The sequence below is a fragment of the Gymnoscopelus microlampas genome (genome assembly GCF_963454915.1).
Source record: "Gymnoscopelus microlampas genome assembly, chromosome: 13".
NCBI lineage: Eukaryota > Metazoa > Chordata > Actinopteri > Myctophiformes > Myctophidae > Gymnoscopelus > Gymnoscopelus microlampas.
The window spans coordinates 12,283,349-12,301,753 of record NC_139950.1 but is presented as its reverse complement, the minus strand read 5'-3'; the positions used below and the strand labels follow the sequence as shown (position 1 = coordinate 12,301,753).

The 18,405-nt window shown below is 42.8% G+C and overlaps 1 protein-coding gene across 4 annotated transcripts in view; it reads right to left on the bottom strand.

Annotated features, from left to right (window-relative positions):
• Positions 1–18,405, bottom strand: part of ubr2 (ubiquitin protein ligase E3 component n-recognin 2) — a 50,231-nt gene that overhangs the window by 19,644 nt on the left and 12,182 nt on the right. For 2 of the 4 annotated variants that reach the window (XM_084077067.1, XM_084077069.1), the window contains exons 6-21: positions 18,263–18,401; positions 17,280–17,342; positions 16,414–16,534; positions 14,515–14,619; positions 13,777–13,865; positions 11,829–11,927; positions 8,914–9,077; positions 8,720–8,819; positions 8,281–8,409; positions 7,724–7,907; positions 7,329–7,390; positions 6,871–6,981; positions 6,377–6,442; positions 5,761–5,880; positions 931–994; positions 220–344 (exon numbers count right to left, since the gene is read on the bottom strand). In XM_084077067.1, coding sequence (XP_083933193.1) covers positions 220–344; positions 931–994; positions 5,761–5,880; positions 6,377–6,442; positions 6,871–6,981; positions 7,329–7,390; positions 7,724–7,907; positions 8,281–8,409; positions 8,720–8,819; positions 8,914–9,077; positions 11,829–11,927; positions 13,777–13,865; positions 14,515–14,619; positions 16,414–16,534; positions 17,280–17,342; positions 18,263–18,401 — 1,741 coding nt within the window. Of the gene's footprint in view, positions 1–219; positions 345–930; positions 995–5,760; positions 5,881–6,376; positions 6,443–6,870; positions 6,982–7,328; positions 7,391–7,723; positions 7,908–8,280; positions 8,410–8,719; positions 8,820–8,913; positions 9,078–11,623; positions 11,723–11,828; positions 11,928–13,776; positions 13,866–14,514; positions 14,620–16,413; positions 16,535–17,279; positions 17,343–18,262; positions 18,402–18,405 lie in introns of all 4 variants that reach the window. The other 2 variants (XM_084077068.1, XM_084077070.1) reach the window with 1 other exon arrangement.

Sequence of the window (18,405 nt, the reverse complement as noted above, 5' to 3'; positions counted from 1 at the left end):
AACCAGTGGTTCTCAAACTTTTTCATGTCAAGGACCCCCAAAATGATATGTATTTGGCTGCGGACCCCCCCGCCCCCCCCGCCCCCCCCCCCCCCCCCCCCCCATTCAAAAACATTTTGTGCCAGGGATTAAAACAAAATAGCAGATCTACAAGCTCAACGCGCAGCACTCGGTGCAGAGACAGGCAAACAAACAGGTAGACAGACAGACAGATCTTACATTCTCAGGCAGAGATTTGACCAGCTCGCTGTGAGACATGGGTTTGATAGAGAGCTGATGGACGATCTCTCTTCTGATCTCCTCAGAGGGATGGACCTGCCCCAAACCACACGCATAGCGCTCTCCTACACACACACACACAGGTTTGTATTACTATACTTGTGAGGACATCAACATTTTAGGACAGCGACTTTATGAATGCCATATTTTTATTATTACTAGTATTATATTACTTTTTTTTTCTTTTTCCAACAATATGTTTATTGATTTTTTCCTTTTTCCACAAAATATTTCAACATTACATTACATACATAACAGAAAGCAAAATGGATATTTAATACATTTTGCCATTTTTAACCGTAAAGCTAAAGCTAAAGCTGAAAAATCTACAAGCTCACAAGTGTCGCAAGTGAGCTTTGTGAGCTTATAGATCAGCTGTTTTTCGGTGCATGACACTGGCAAGCAACTATTAAGAATAAATCATGTTTAACTCTAATTCCAACCCCTAAACCTAACCCATAAATGTCGAATCCTAATCACGACCTGAATATTTTTCTAATTGTAAACGTATCTCTAAAATGAAATGTATGGTATCCTGCAGCAGCTTTTTAGCTGCCAGTGTGAAGAACGTACATGGTGTTTGTCGGGTGTATTGTTCTGCGACACAGAACAATGATATTAAACAATAAACGTGGTGAAATATGAACTCACCCACAACCATCATAATGACGTGAAGCATCTCCTCAATCAATGTGTTGTTCTGCTGGACTACATCCTAGAGAGAGAGAGAGAGAGAGAGACGGCGTCAAATAAAGATTTGACGTTGAATGATGTTCTGCTATTGCAGTCGGTTACTGTGGAAGGCAACCACTTAAAGTTGCAGTTCAACTAAGTCCAAACTTGGTCAGTAATAAATGTTTCATCAATAATGCCCCTGTCCTAATAGAGGAGTTTTATAGTACCTTCAACCTGGCTCTGTCTTTGCCCTCATTTACAATTCCAGGATCTATTAATTATGCCAATATGCCACGCCTGCAGGAACAACCCCTCATTAATATGCTAAGTAACAATAAGTAACAATATGGCTATATGCAATATATTTTTTAAGAATTTCTAAGTTATGAATTAATTACAATGTAGATATTGTAACCTAGTTTTGTCATAATGTTACAATGTAGGCAATGATGATAGAATAAAAGTTACGTTCTGTGCAAACATTAAAAGAATAATAACAGTGTGCTCTGTAGATAGAAGACCCCCACTGAGCCTACAAGGAAAAGCTTGGTTTATACACAGCCGATCTACAAACGCACAACGCGTCGTGCACGCACGCGTAGTGGCGTTACCCAGCAGGTGTCTTCCACATTTTTTTCAGGCCAAGGACCCCTTAGCTGAGTGGGACCCCCACGACATATTGTATAAAATTGTGTTTCAGATTAAACTTTTTCATAGATTTCACAGCACTATCATCATTGTATGTTGGATTCATGAGTATTTTCAGAAATTGCACCACTTAAACAGTCAATACTTAGTAAACTTGACCTTTCACTGTGTACTTGGTCTGCTCTTTTTTCCACTCTACACCAAACCTCTTTGCCTAGAGTTCTCCTCAGAATAGGGAAGCTAGGGTTCAAGTGGTTAGTGGATTTATTTTTTCCAATCACGCAAAGATTTGGTGGTTAAAAGAAATCCAAAGGTCGCGTCACTAGGCTTTCTACCGCGGAGGAAAGCCTAATATTCATTATAAACCTGAGCCCTGTGATCCGGTTTAGAAAAAACATATAATAATAATTGGGTTCCGGTGGTGTGTTCCGGTTGGCGTCCTATTGTTTTTGCCCCCACATAATGTGAACCAATTAGTTAATTCTTGCTAGTCGCGCTACGAGTTAAATAAGATCTTCTCTTTCCTACATTAGTGAATGCACGGTAAGGGACCATGTGTAATGCCTTTACGGACCACTAGTGGCCTATGAACCTCCAATTGTAAACCCTTGCATTAATGGACTAATGTTTGTGTACAATATATGAGCGAACAGGAAGTGACATGTATTGTATTGATGGTGACATGGTCCATTAAAACCACATTTGAATTTTTTTGTTTTTGTTTTATAAAACATTATATAGGTTGTTTTAAGTATTTGTTTTTAGGGAAATATCCAACTTGTTAATCTTACATATATAATGGAATTCAATGGTGCTCTGATTGGTCTGAATTGTTTTCATTGTATTATAATCTTATTCTTTCTCACATGGTCCTTGCCTTTTTTCCCTTTTATATTTGCTAGATTTCACTTTGATTTCATAATGGAAGTCTATAGCAGTCACATAGGAATGAATCCTTGCCCAAATAGGGAGACTAATTCTAACATTTGTCATTATGAAGTCTGAGATTCACATGAGACTACGCCCTGATTGGACCCTGTCTTTTACTTATTTATGTTGGCTGTTGGTAGGTAGTCATGGCTGCCAGTTCCCACTTGATGTTGTATGGGAGTCCTGACTGCTCCAAATTGTACTCAATAACAGATAGCTTGCATAAGGTCTTCAGACTAGGATTTAAATCTAAGATGCAAAGGCCATTGATTGGTTCACGTCTTCCAAAGAGGATGACACGATCTCCCACAATGCAACAGCACATATGATCGATCCCAAACGGGATTTTCCCTTTGGGCACAACCTTTGTCCAGGAGAAGGTCTCTGGATTGAATTTCAAAAGCGTTCTATCATTGAGGGATCCACATATGTACAGTTCTCCATTGTAGGCAAAGGCTGAATGACCCAAGGGTTTTTCTGCAAGAAGCTGCGCACGGCGTGTTCAGCCAGCAGTTGGTCTCTGTATCAAACACTTTGAGGTGGTGGCTATATCGCTCAAATACAAAAATCTTCGTTCCAATGATGGTGGCAGGGTAATGAAATTCAAGCGATCTTTTTCCTCTGGTATTAATTAAAGAGCAGACCATTGTGGTGGTGTCCAACTTGTAGGTGTCATTAGTGAATCCAGATATTACGGTGTATCCGCCAAGGATATACATGACCTTCCCCAAGACACAGGCTGACTGGTAGCAAGCCGCCTCTGGAACCGTTCCAGAAACCTCGGGCTTGAACCATCTGTGGGTGTCGACTTCAAATGCATAAAGCATGTTGCAGAACTTCCTCGTGTTTAATTTAAGACCCCCCCAAATGTAGATATCTTCTATCAGCACAGCTGTGTGGTTGCAGCGTCTGGAGGGAACTTCAAAGTGACGTTCTCCTCGTCCAGGTGTCACTGGGGACACCTCCATCCACTGTAAAGACACTGTGTTGAAGACCTGCACACCCATCAGATCATCCCTGTCATTCATGGCCCCTCCAAATGAGTAGAGTTTGCGTCCTACTGCAACAGCAGCATAATTTTCTTTATTTGGTCCTCCGTGCAGCGTCCAGCCGATCATTTCTCACAACAGCTCCAACAGGGATCAAATAAGATTCCTCATCAAATATAATTTGGGACTTGAACCGAGATGTCTGAGTAATGAGCTTCAACGGTAGCTCCGTAAAGAAGAACCAGGTAAAGGCGTCGAGTCAAGATTGATCCTTACGTAAGTTGATGGAACCTGATGATAGTCTTGAAGATATCTGTACTGTAAATGGTATTCAAGTCCGGTACTCCACTCAAGAATGTTGGTTGAATTCTGCTTTCCCTGGAGGCTGTCTCCTTATATATGTATCAATGGTTAGATGTCTCATGTCATCCTGACATGTAAGTATGCGTTAGCGATATCCATATATGGATTCCCAAGGCCAGCCATGTCCAAATATAGAATCCATGTTGTCAGACTTAGCGCTCCATTTAAGAGGTTCTGGGTGGTCAGTCATAGTCAAATGGTGTCTGTGATGTGGACCCACTAACAGCAATAGCCGCGATAACCAGGATTCACTCAAACTTAGCCGGTAACTATGGCGACCTATCAAACGAACCATTTGAGGAGAGAGCCTCCACAACAGCGCCCCTAGTTTTCCTGTGCATTTGAAGACAGTGTGCAGGAGTTTTGTTTCTTTCAGTACGTTGGGGCCCTCGTCTGGTCTTCTACGCACCTGTGGCCTTTGTAGGTGTGCAAAATGCTTCCTTTTTGTTTGTTTTTTACTGTGGAAATCTGAAAAATGTAGAGGAAGATTGAGCGGAACACATCCGTCTATCGGTGTAAGACGGCAACTTATTTAGGCTACATGTGGGGAAAGGGGAATTTGCCTAATCAAGCTTAGGCTGATGTTGCCTTTTGTACAACTACACACGTACGTCGCAAAATAAAGAGATCTCTGTATCTATCTGTCCATGTCCCTTAGTTTTATGCCGATATATGGAGATCTCTATCTATCAGGCCATGTGCATTTTATGCCCATATATAAAGATCCCTGATATCATCAGTATATGCCCATATATGGGCATGCCCTCTTTTGTGCCCATATATGGAGCTGACTGATTTTGTTTGTGCCTGATGCCATGACGACACATTGAGGTTAGACAACACACTCCTTATATAGTTATAGCTAAGTCATGGTTACATGAGTGTGACAACATGGTCTGCCCGCCGGCCGGCCAACCAGCCGGCCAGCCCATCCTCCCTTAAGCCAATTTTAATATAGAATGGGCGTATCAGTCAGATTGGCGGTTCTGGACAACAGCTTATCTGACCGACTCGACACCGCACACTGCACTCCCTCGGGTCGTCTGCGACACGTGTGCTGAATTTGCAGTCGGTCGGTCGAACGGATCTCGAGATACGTGAACTATAAACAACTACAGAGATTCCGTGCATTAACCCAAGACCTGGAACGCATCTGTGTCACTTTAGAATTCTTTGGCTATTCAAAAATAGCAGAGTGCCGCGCTATGAGCTTGTAGATCTGCTATTTTTGAAAAATCTTGAAAAAATAATGTTTCGATTTTTTTCCAAAAACTGTTAGGATTTAGTTTTTTTTAAAGAATCGCCTCAGGTCTTAATGGGTTAACTGTAAGATTGGCTATTCATGAAGAACAATTCCACCTTTTTACAACTAGCAGTTTCGCTCATTCTGTTTTTTAAAATGACTGTCGCCACTCGACAGTTATCAATAGGCTCTATGCACAGCAGCCATATTATCACTTTCTTCACAGGTGTTACCAATGATACTAATGAAGGCTCTGTTCCATTTAGTCTAGCACAGTGGTTTCCACGACCCCCATAACTCTGAGAGTGTACAAATGTACACTCTCAGAGTTACACACCTGTAAGGGGCCATTTGGAAGCCCATTACCCCAACTGTAGACCCACTGGTGCAACAGGGTGTTTCCAGTGAGCCAACATGCACAATATCAGCACCCTGACTCTGTTTGACCAGAATGGCCTTCATCAGTATCATTGGTAACACCTGTGAATGTCTTCATAATATGGCTGCTGTGAATAGAGCCTATTGGTTTTAACATAGCATGCCTGTTGTGAGCTTTGTATGCAAGTCATCCAAATGACTGAAACAAGAAGCATACGACTCAAGTGTAGGATGGCGGGGGGGTGAGACGGGTACCTTGTTGGTGTCTCGGCTGTATCTCTTCCTGCAGTCCACGGAGCTGAAGACATGGAAGAGCTCGAACCTACTGAGGACTATCATCAGGAAATGGTTTGGATCCATCATAGACGCCCCGACCTGGTGACAGCACATCACTTTACTTAGAACAGTGAGGAAATGTAGATCACGTAATCGACAGAGTAGATCACATTAGTCGTAAAATGACTGTATAAAGTAGATCAATGGTTCTTAAAGTGGGGCCCGGGGACCCGCAGAAGTCCTTGAGGGGACATTCCAGGGGGTCCCCTGCAAATTTGTTTTTATAGCATCAACGTCAAAATGTACCATTTTAACCCTATTTTATACATTGACTATTTGAAAATAGTCAATTTACAAGCTCATAACGACTTGCAAATCAACGCGTTGTGAGCTTGTAGATCTGATATGAAAATATTTGAACATTTTTGAATGATCATGATTTTCTTTAACAAAATCAATCTTCTTTTAGGGGGTCTCTGGCACAGAGTATTTGACAATGATAAACATGATAATTTTTGAGAACCACTGAAGTAGATCATTGTGATCTAACGTACAGAATAGATCATAATACTGTAGCCCGTGTACAGCCGTTTACCTGCAGCATGATGAGGTCTTTGTCAAACATCTCCACTCTGCACTTCACGTTGTGGTAGTAATAGATCTAAAACACAGAGATCTACTGTCACGTTGTGGTAGTTATACTGTAGATCTAAAACAGAGACAAACTTTACATGGAACATATTATAGTATAAATACTATAACATAATATATACTGTATATATCAGCTCGCACTTGTAGTTTTCTTTCAGTGATCCCGCACTCCAGAAATGCAGGGGGAATGCAAGGAAGACGATCCAGAACAAACGGCCAGACATTATGTGCTCGTATTTCAAATGTTAACATCCTTATTTGTGGTGAATGGCCTGAATACTTTGCACTGTTTACCCCATCTGAATGGCTTATGTGAGCATACTAAGGACTAGGATAGCAGAATAATAAATAACTATCCCAAATAAATTAGAAGATTAGAAGACAGAGATACAGACAGACAGACAGACAAACAGAGGTACAGACAGACAGACAGTCTACCTGGTTGATGAGGGAGAATCCGTTCCTCCTCCACATCCCAGCATGCACCTGGGCGCAGAGGACCAGGCAGCGCAGGGGGTGCTCTATCAGCATGGGGGGGCTGAGCTCACTCTGGACAACACACCACATAGGCACACATTATAAACAGTACACAATCTGGACAACACACCACATAGACACACATTATAAACAGTACACACATCTATCACTCTGAACGACACACCGCATAAACGCGCATTATAAACAGTACACACATCTATCACTCTGAACAACACGCCACAAACAATACACACATCGTCACAACACACATTATAAACAGACAGTACACACATCGTGGCAACAAACAATACAAACAGTACACACATTGTCACAACACACAATATAAACAGTTCACACATGGTCACAACACACATATCATACAGTATATACACACTATAATGTAAATGTGTGCCACTGACCAGGGGCAGGTTTTCAGGACACCGATACGCCAGCTCTGTTTTACTGAGGAGGACGTGAAGACCTGGGAGGGGAGTGGCTTTGATTGGTTGATGCTTTTTATTGACAAAAAACATATACATGACCATATATTTGTCGAAAGAATAAAATTCCAAAAAAGGTTTGAGAAATTATTTCCAGATTATTTGAGTGCAAAAAGTGTGTGAGAGGGGAGGAGAGGCGAGATAGGAGAGGAAAGTGAAGAAAGGAGGGGAGGGAGGGGAGGGGAGGAGAGTGGACAGGGAGAGGAGACGAGGGAGACGAGGGGAGAGAGGAGAGGATATCAATATTAGAGGAAACCAAAACAGAAGGTTCTGTGCCACTAGCTGAAACTGTGTGTGTGTGTGCATGGACCTACCAGCCAGCAGTCTGGAGACAGGCAGGTGTATGGACACCTTGTCCTGGGACACCAGGTAGCGTATGGTCTCCACAGAGTGCCCGGCCAGGGCCAGCACGATGGGCTGCTCCCCCTCTGTGAAGCTGCTGTGACACTGGCTCAGAGTGCAGAGCACCTTCCTGTAGGCCTCCGTCAACACACGCTCCTACACACACACACACACACACACACACACACACACACACACACACACACACACACACACACACACACACACACACACACACACACACACACACACACACACACACACACACACACACACACACACACACACACACACACTTCAATTCCATTTTCAATTCAAAGGGGCTTTATTGGCATGAGAAAACATATGTCTACCTGGCCAAAGCAAAAGTGGAACAAAACAAAAACAATGTATGTCAATGTAGGTCAAATATTGGATTACAAACATACAAAATCTCCATGAATTCAAGGCTTTATGGGTTGAGTGTGTGTGTGTGTGTGTGTGTGTGTGTGTGTGTGTGTGTGTGTGTGTGTGTGTGTGTGTCTCTTACGTCAGAAGCGCACCACTCCTGGATCATAGAGATGATGTGTGTCAGTTTCATCTGCAGAGTGAAGGCCGCCTCCCACTCCGGTTCCATCTCTATGTGCTGCCCTATCTGTCTGACCACTGGATCCATGCCCTGCGCGCACACACACACACACACACACACACACACACACACACACACACACACACACACACACACACACACACACACACACACACACACACACACACAACAGACAGACAGACAAACAGGACAGAGGGTGTGGCAGACGGCAGAGAGAAAAAATATGACATTAGCCTGAAATCCAGACTGATTCGCTCCGTTCAGATGACTTTTTGATTAATTCATTAATTTAACTTTGCTTCTCAGTCTTCCATTCGAGCCTGATTTCCGAACATCGCCTGTTAACGTAGGCACGTCATTGCTGAATGGACCAACCTACCTGCATACATTTGAGCAGCTCCAGAAAGGTGTCGAGTCCTTCAAGAAACTTCTCTCTGAGCTGGTCTGTCCACTCTGTGGGTCTACTGATCAACACATACCTGAGACAGACAGACAGACACACACAATTAACCACTTTCAACCTATGCGTTCCCGGTTTGAATGGGTTAAAGACAGGATTGTCAGGGCTCTTACTTCAAGTCTCCTATGAGACTCTGGACTCGTCGGAACTTGAAGGCTTGCTGGGCCGTGTAGCGCTCAAACTGGAAGCGGCCCTGGAGGTCTCTGTGTCGCAGGTGGTCCACGAAACATCTGATGATGGTCTTCATCAAGTCCTCTTCCACCATCAACATGCGAGCCTGGACAGACACAGACACAGACGCACGCACACGCACACACACACACACATACACACACACACACACACACACACACACACACACACACACACACAGAACAGTAGTAGTACAGTGTTGAATGAGACAGGGTTGGCACTACAAAGGACCATAGCTCTCAGCCCATTAGGTAGTGGGGTTTGGGCCCATGGAATAAAGCAAAAATAAAATCTCATCGACTGAAGGTTTAATGATTTAATGATTATCATTCTAAACCTATGTTGCTGCTGTTCCACAAATCCCATTTGAGGCGTTAACCTTACTTTTATGGGTTAGAGACTATTCATGTTATGGAAGATACTTTCTAAGTTCTAAACATGTATTGCATTGCTAGTTTGAACCACTCTCACCCAGTGTTGCCAGGTTTTGCGAGAGAAATAAGCAACCAACCAGGTCTAGGAAAACAAGCCCAAAAGAATATAGGCCGCATGAGCACTTTAACCCTATATACATTGGCTATTTGAAAATAGCCGATCTACAAGCTCACAACGCGCCGTGATGCCACGCGTTGTGAGCTTGTAGATCTGCTATTTTGAAAAACTCTTGTAATAAAATGTGGAATATTTCGAATATTTGGAATATGTTTATGAAACATTCTAACACTCCCCTGGGCACAAAACCTTTTCATGAAAATATTGGAGAACCACTGGTTTAAATAATAATTAAGAAAGTTGGAAACAAGCCTAAATAAGCAAGCACACTTTGGAAACAAGCCCAAAATGCCGCAACCCGCAACTAACCAATATTTTCAAGCAACTACACAGAAAAAACGAGCCCAAACTTGCATATAATAAGTGGACCTGGCAACCCTGCTCTCACCCCTTCTCCATGTGGAGCTAGAGGGGCAGATGAAGCACACCGAGCGACAGATTCGTCCTCCCCTGATGCAAGGGAGACTGACCCGGTCAGTCCTTTGTGCTAGTAGCAATGGCACACATGCAGCAAATAAGGCCATAAAGGACTGTTGCAAGCAACCATTTCATCGGCTGAATGATCATAGAGCAGCAGGACGTGATGCGAAGGGATAAGGAGAAACACATTGACACAGTATTTTGTAATATCTAGGCTATTAGACATCCTACAATACAATATGTATGATACTAGACATTCTACAATACAATATGTAGGCTATTAGACATCCTACAATACAATATGTATGCTACTAGACATTCTACAATACAAATTATGTAGGCTATTAGACATTCTACAATACAATATGTAGGCTATTAAACATTCTACAATACAATATGTAGGCTATTAGACATTCTACAATACAATATGTAGGCTATTAGACATTCTACAATACAATATGTGGGCTATTAAACATTCTACAATACAATATGTGGGCTATTAGACATTCTACAATACAATATGTGGTCTATTAGACATTCTACAATACAATATGTGGGCTATTAGACATTCTACAATACAATATGTATGCTATTAGACATTCTACAATACAAAATGTGGGCTATTAGACATTCTACAATACAATATTAGGCTAGTCAGACATTCTAAAGAATCAATACATTTTCATTTCAAAATCTACAATTATTTAGTTTTTCCAAGCAAGGGATACCCAGCCTTTACTCCAATATTTGCTTCGGGGGTCCCTGGAACAAAATATTTTGAGATGGCGATCTGCAGCCAAATACATATAATCTTGGGGGTCCTTGACATGGAAAAAGTTGGAGCACCACTGATATAGCAACATACTGTTAAGGTTTTAGAAAACATTTTTAGATATGTATTTGGCCGTGGACCCCCCATCTCAAAATGTTTCGTATATCTGCTATTTTTGAATAGCCAAAGTATAAAATAATGGTGTACAGTAAGTGGTTACAAGGATGCATTCCCGGTTTTAATGGGTTAAATTCAGCAAACATGTGGGGAAAAGTGCATTCTGCTACATTGTGGCATGCCCTACCAGGTATTGCTACTTTTTGGTGCCAGTGTGCCAGACATGAAACTTCTCAGTTCCCTGAGCCAGATTTAAATCTGACCTAAAAAACACAGCTGTTCTCCAAATATAATTGGACTTAGATAAATTGGTCCGCCACTAGCTTGCCCCCAGAGATGCAAAACCTGTGTGACATCCTCTGCCCTCTTCCCACCCAACTTATTTCTGTTAATGTAATTGCTGCTTTTAGCGTTGTTTACTGATAAGCAATGTATTGTATGTCACAACGATGACTTGAGTACAATGGACCACAATGGAAACAAGCCCAACCATGCGTCAAAAAAAACACAGGCATAACTCTAATCCCTAAACGTCTAAATGCCTGATTCTAAACCTAACCCTAATAACTAATAACTAATAAAATGTGTTTTTCCAACCATAAAACAACCCGTTCCTCTTGTGAGGACAGGTTCCTCACTCAACGTCTATTTCTTATATTCTACTATATCTGTGGGGACATTTGCTCCTCAGAAGTATAGCCACACACACACACACACACACACACACACACACACACACACACACACACACACACACAGAGTGTACTCACCAGCGAGGGGACAGTGAATATTTGGACGGACAGGTCGGTGATGCTGTGCTCTCTATCATGATCATCCTTCACATAGTCACTCTGCAAGCGCTCATAGTTCTACCAGAGGACCAGTGGACAGAGAGAGAGACAGACAGACAGACAGAGAGAGAGACAGGCGTGTGTGTGGGCGGAGCAGGAAGCGCTGCAGACAGACAGTACTCACCACGGTGGGGACAGTAAAGAGTTGGACAGACAGAGACGTGACCGACACCAGCCTCTCGTGGTCGTCCTCCATGAAGTCTGTCTGCAGATGCCTGTAGTTCTACACACAGACAGACATGCAGACAGACAGGAGGATGACAGACAGACAGACAGACAGACATACATATAGACACACAGAGACAGACATCCAGGACAACAGACGGAGAGACAGAAGGAGAGACAAGACAAAACAGACCGACGGACAGACAGACAGACAGACAGACAGACAGACAGACAGACAAGACAAGACAAGACAGGAGCAGCAGGTGGAAGAGGTTGACCTTTGCCCTCTGGGTGAGGTCAGAGGTCAAACCCCTTGCTCCCACAACTTAATAGGAGCATTTCACCCAAAATCCACTGAATACATTAGAACAACATGCCTCATCCTCCTGACCTGTGATGTGGATTTAACATAGAAAATGAATGAACTTAACCATTTAAGGTCATTAACTGAGTTGAATTTTCAGTGAAAATTATGTTTAATAATCTTATTCATCATATGTTTTCAGTGCCCCTGAAAAGCAAAAAAGAAAACACCCTCGAAAATAAATTAAGTGGAATAAAGTGGAACAAAGTTAATGTCTTACCCTGTATAGCCTAGATATTCAAATCCGGCCTGTGGGGAATTTATGTGGCCCCTGGACACACATTCCATATTCGTAAAAATAAAAGTAATTATTGGATGACCATTTTGAATGCTTGTCATCACTGTTAATCGAAACTCTGTAGCGGTTAATTAACCATTAACCTAAGAAAAAAAATGAGGCTACTATTTATTACTATTAATTTGCAGTGGTGAAACTGCTACAGGAACCCAGATTAACCAAAGGTAGGGTAAATGTTAGCCTGGTAAACCCTCCCTCCGGAAGTCTCATTTCCATTTGATTTCAGGAGTGAGTCTGGGCTGAACCGCCTATCTGCAATATTCGCTCTGTACGCCGACCTGACGAGCCTATCAGCGTCGTCGCACATCGTTCTGTAATTGACAGCGACAGTTGGCCAATCAGGTGGCGAGTTCGAGTGAGCCCGAATGAAGCCGAGTGCAGCCTGACTGGGGCCGACAAAAGACGAACGGCAGCCATTGTTGTTTCTGCGAGTGCCGTGACTTCTTATTTTCGGTTTTAAAACGGTCTCAAACTTCTTTTTTGAGGCACGGAATTTACTATTAAGATATCGTTTGGATAGAATTTAGTTGTTTAACTTCATATATGTGGTCAATTAATCATGACAGAGCCTATTTAAAAATATAAATTTAGAGAACCGGCAGGGGCGGGGAGTGACACGCATGTATCCCAATAAGGCAACCTATTTTCGGCATGGCCGTCCCAAAAGTCCCGTTGCGTCACATAGTCTGGAGGTCGTCAAAATGAACTGCTGATTGGCTGAAGGGGAAAAACGATCATTGGTTGAAGGGGTTGTCAGTCAACGGTATTACTCCCGCACAACTCCAGCCCACAGCGAATATTGCAGAAAGGCGGTTCAGGCCAGACTCACTCCTGAAATCAAATGGAAATGAGATTTCCGGAGGGAGGGTTTACCAGGCTAGGTAAATGTAGTCTTTGATGAGTAAATCATGCACCACTCTGGCTGGTAGGAAAACTATACGATACGATATAAAGTCTGCAGCAGGGGTCTTCAACAGGGGGTCCGGGACCCCTTGGGGGGTCCTCAGAGTTACTACAAATCATTGTGAGATTGGAACTTTTTTTTTACATTGAAAATAAAAGATCTACTAGCACACAACGACTCGCACAGCGAGGCGCTGTGTGCTTGTAGATCTGCTATTTTCGGTAAAGTGTGTGTGTGTGTGTGTGTGTGTGTGTGTGTGTGTGTGTGTGTGTGTGTGTGTGTGTGTGTGTGTGCAATAACGTTTTTCACTTTTAATTTATAAAAAATACAACAATTCTTACTTTAGCGAACTGGATGGCAAACAGCTTCTTATACTTCAGATCCATGAGGAGGCTGCTCATTAACAGCTGATGGTACACATTCCTCGCTCCTACACACAGGCACACACACACACGACAAAGTTATTCACAAACACAAATACTATTGGAAGAAGGTTCCATTTGTACTTGGGAAACCAAGCACCACACGGAGGTTAACTGCATACAACAACAACACTGCCCTCTAGTGTCTGCAGCTTAAATGAATCATAGCTCTGTGTACAAGATTTTAATTATTTTGCAAAATATTACCTTGCATTTGATCTAAACGGGTTAAAAACTCATTCCTGTTATAGCGCCACCAGGAAGCCGATTTTTGCAAAACCCATTTTTGGATATTACTCCTACAGATTTTGTCCAAACATCATACCAATCGGTACACATCATCTCTATAGTTATGTGATCATGACGGATCTGTCCGATTTTTCATATTCCATCCTGATTGGTTAAGATTGGCTTCAAAAGTTTGGCCCGTTTTGAACAAAATCATCAAATCATGAACGCAGCGTCCAATTGCCGCGAAACGTTGCTGGCCCACAATAAGCTACCTGCCTTGGCGGAGACCTGTGCTCCGAGGAGCACATTTTTCTAGTCTTCATTTCAGCTCGACTTCAAGTACAGAAATAATCACTAAACAGTCAGTCAGTCAGTAAACAGTCAGTAAACAGTCAGTAAACAGTCGGTCGGTCAGTGAGGTGTTACCTTTCCACATCTTGGAGTCACACAGCATCAGAGTGTCGACCAGAGACTGTTCTCCTTCAGGTCCTCTCTGTAGACCAACCTGACACAGCACCCTCCTCAGAGCATCTGTAATATAATATAATATAATAATATATAATATAACACTATGTAATACAACCTGACACAGCACCCTCCTCAGAGCATCTGCAAACACAGATGAGTATTAACTAGTACTAACACAATGAAATACAGTACACCACCCCCTGGACACGAGGCTAGTATGTCACAGGGACTTGACCCCCCCCCCCATTCCAACCCTTGATGCTGATTGACGTGCCAAGCCGGGAGGCATTGGGTCCCATTTGTATAGTCTTTGGTATGACCCGGCCAGGGTGCAACAACATAACACAGTAGAACATAGTACAGTATATATGTATATCACAGTGGCTTTCAACCCTTTTCAGATCAAGGTCCATTATTTATTCGGCATTTAGAATACAAGCAGTGTTCATTTCGACGACTAAAACTATGACGAACAATGTTCATCGACTACCTTTTTTCACTGACGAAAACTAAATAAAAACGAAATAAAAACTAAGCTATGACGACTAAAACAATGAATAAATATATTTACAATTTTGGCAACAAATACAAACTAGACAAAAAAGTTAGGGAAGGACAAGTGGAGAAGAGATCCAGTTCATTTTATGCTGGGTGCAGTGCTCCAAAAATAGTAGATCTACAAGCTAAGCTTGTAGATCGGTTATTTTTGGCACACAGCTATGTATAAATCGGGCATTACGACGCCATCACGGCCTCAACTGTACATTTAGCCGACTAAAATATCATGATATTTAATCAACTAAAGACTAGACCAGCGGTTCTCAAACTACTTTTTTTTAGCAAGAAACGGTAAAAGAAAGGGAAAAAAGTGAGGTCGTCGCGACCAGCGTGAAGAGGACGGCCACTCCTCATACACACACACAGCTCCGCCTCCCAACACTGACCGAGAACAAGCATCAGCACAAGACAACACACACAAGCCCTTGCAGAGGCTGAGGCACATGAACAGATTTTAGCTGTTCATAAACGATTTACTTAGACTTATTTATGTTCGTTATGAGCGGGTGGTACCAATACGTGGACCACGGGTCCATTTGGTTCCATCTGTATTCTCGCAGAGTAAAATTTAGATTGCGATGTAACATTACCGAGCGAGTGGGGAGATCATTCTCAAAGACAAGACAACCAGACCAGTTGCCAACAGCTACCGCGATAGAGAATAACGCCACAGCCGGTGGCCAAAGATAAAATCGAGAGCTGGATCAATAAACTCTGTCTCAAGCAATATGTTGCTTCTAGAACTTCTAGCAACATATTTGGGCTAAATGCTTATGGGCGGGTAGTACAAATACATGGACCACGGGTCCATGTATTTGTACTTTACTTTTCATTGAATTCCATCTGTACCCTCGCAGATTTAAATTTAGGGGGGATTGATGAGGTCGCAAAAAGGTTCCCCCATAATATGGGGTCGTGGTATAAAAAAAAGACTAAACTAGACTAAAACATTTCAGATGACTAAAATGTGACAAAAACTACATGGAATTGTATTAAAAAAAACTGACAAAAACTAAATTTGCCTTCAAAAATGTACAATGAACAGAACAGAACAGAGTAGAGTGGCGTAGAATAGAGGGAGTTAGGAGAGGAGGTAAGGATCTAGGACTCGTTAGGCAAACACAGAGGAGGGAGAGCACACCTGTGTTGATGAGGTGCTGGCCACGGCAGGTAAAAGTATTGACAAAGGATGAGGCCGCACGGCTCTTAGCCACGATGCAAACAGTTTATTCAAAAAGAAACCAATGTTTCGACCGTAAAGTCTTCCTCAGGGTTTTTGGTATTTTGATCTGAACTCACCTGAGTACCCTATCACGTGTCCTAGCCAGGTGAGAGCTTTGAGAGCGAAGCACTGATGAGCCACCACCGAGGAGTGCATCACCTGGACCCTGAGAGGTTTAGACTGCCGACTGGTGTTCCTCTAAACACTCACACACACACACACACACACACACACACACACACACACACACACACACACACACACACACACACACACACACACACACACACACACACACACACACACACACACACACACACACACACACAGAGAGAGCTGTCATACGCATGTTTCTGACATGAGCCAAATTTGGGGATTTTTTTTAATAATTTTTTTGCCTTTATTGATAGTATGTACAGTGGAGAAGGACAGGAAACAGGGAAAGAGAGACGGGGAGAGACAAGCAGCAAAGATCGTCGGGATCGGGACTCGAACCCGCGATGCGCTGTTGGAGCCTATATGTGGTATGCGCCTGGAACGCTAGACCGGCAGCGGGCGCCCTACACAGGTTTGTGTAGGGTGCCTTCAAAATCAGTACTCTCACGCACTTTCAAGATTTTTCAACAATGTTCAAAAATAGCAGATGTACAAGCTCGCAGCGCGGCACGAAGTGACGCGCTGCGAGCTTGTACATCTGCTATTTTTGAATAGCCAACGTAAAACTCTAAAATGACACGGGTGCCTTCCCGGTTTGAATGGGTTAAAACAGTGATTTTATGAATGCCATTTTTAACCATGACACTAAAGCTCAAAAATAGCAGTAGGTGGGCTATTTTTCGGCGCACGAAACCAGCGTGCAACTGGTATAAATATTATTTTCTACAGTCTATGATCAATCACAGTATATGCTACAGTATAGTACAGTGTTTAACAGTCAACTCACCACTATGACTGTCTTAGCCTGTTCGCAGAACTGGAAGTCTCCAAAACGAACTGACTTCCTCCCCTGACACACACACACACACACACACACAAACACACACACACACAGTATATTAGATCATGTTAAGCGGGGGGGAAAAATCTTCACGTGCACGAATGGAGTGTCCATGCGGTGAGAACGGCTGCATTCATTGAGCGGAAGAACATCAGCGTCCGCGTGCTAATGCTTGTGCGCCTGGTGGGTTTAAAGCCTTAAGGCTTGCTTTTTTCTTGACCACAATGTTCCATTTTTAAAATGTAGATAGCATGTTATTAGACAGATGCTAGGTTCATTGTTTACCTGGTATCCTATAGTTAATACCGTATATTTCCAAATAATAGCCCGGGCGTTTAATACGCAAAATCGATTATGACCTCAGGCGCTGAAAAAGGAACCAGGCGGCTATTTGCAGCAGGCTTTTATTATTTTTTTCACTCGGCCTGCACCGGGCCATTATTTTGTTACAGTTCCAATTAGGCTGAAGAAACTGCAAATAATAGCCCGGGCAGACCCAAATTAGTCTAAAGAAACTGCAGATCGTGACAAGTACGTTGTTTAGACTGATGCTAGGATTTTGGTTTGCTTGTGATCCTAATTTACTGAGGCGCAACACTGTCTCTCTGCATTCCATGTATGTGTTTATCTTGCTTATTGTAAGTCACTCTGGATAAGAGCTGTCGGGTGGAAGGTCATAGGTCAAAAATGTGTACTTTTCAGGATTCAAATTCCAAAACAGTAGCAGATCGCCAAGCTCAAAACGCATTGCGCCGCGCCGCATTTTGAGCTTGCAGATTTACAAATGTTGATACTTTTGTGTGACGATGCAGTAAGATCAAGTAGGGGCATTCATTTACGAAAAATACACAAACAGTTTAAATATGGAGATAAGAGGTTTCTGCCCGACAGCGACAAAATTGTAGTTGTGGAGTTTGTGCTGAACTCACGTCTCTGTCCACGGTGGTGGCGAAGCTGACGGCCTCTTTCTGAGTGCAGCTGACGGCCTTCTGCAGCGTGTAGATCACCTGCTCATAGGTGTGAACCTCATCGTTGAACAGCATGCAGTAGTACGTATCCGCCCGCTCTCTGC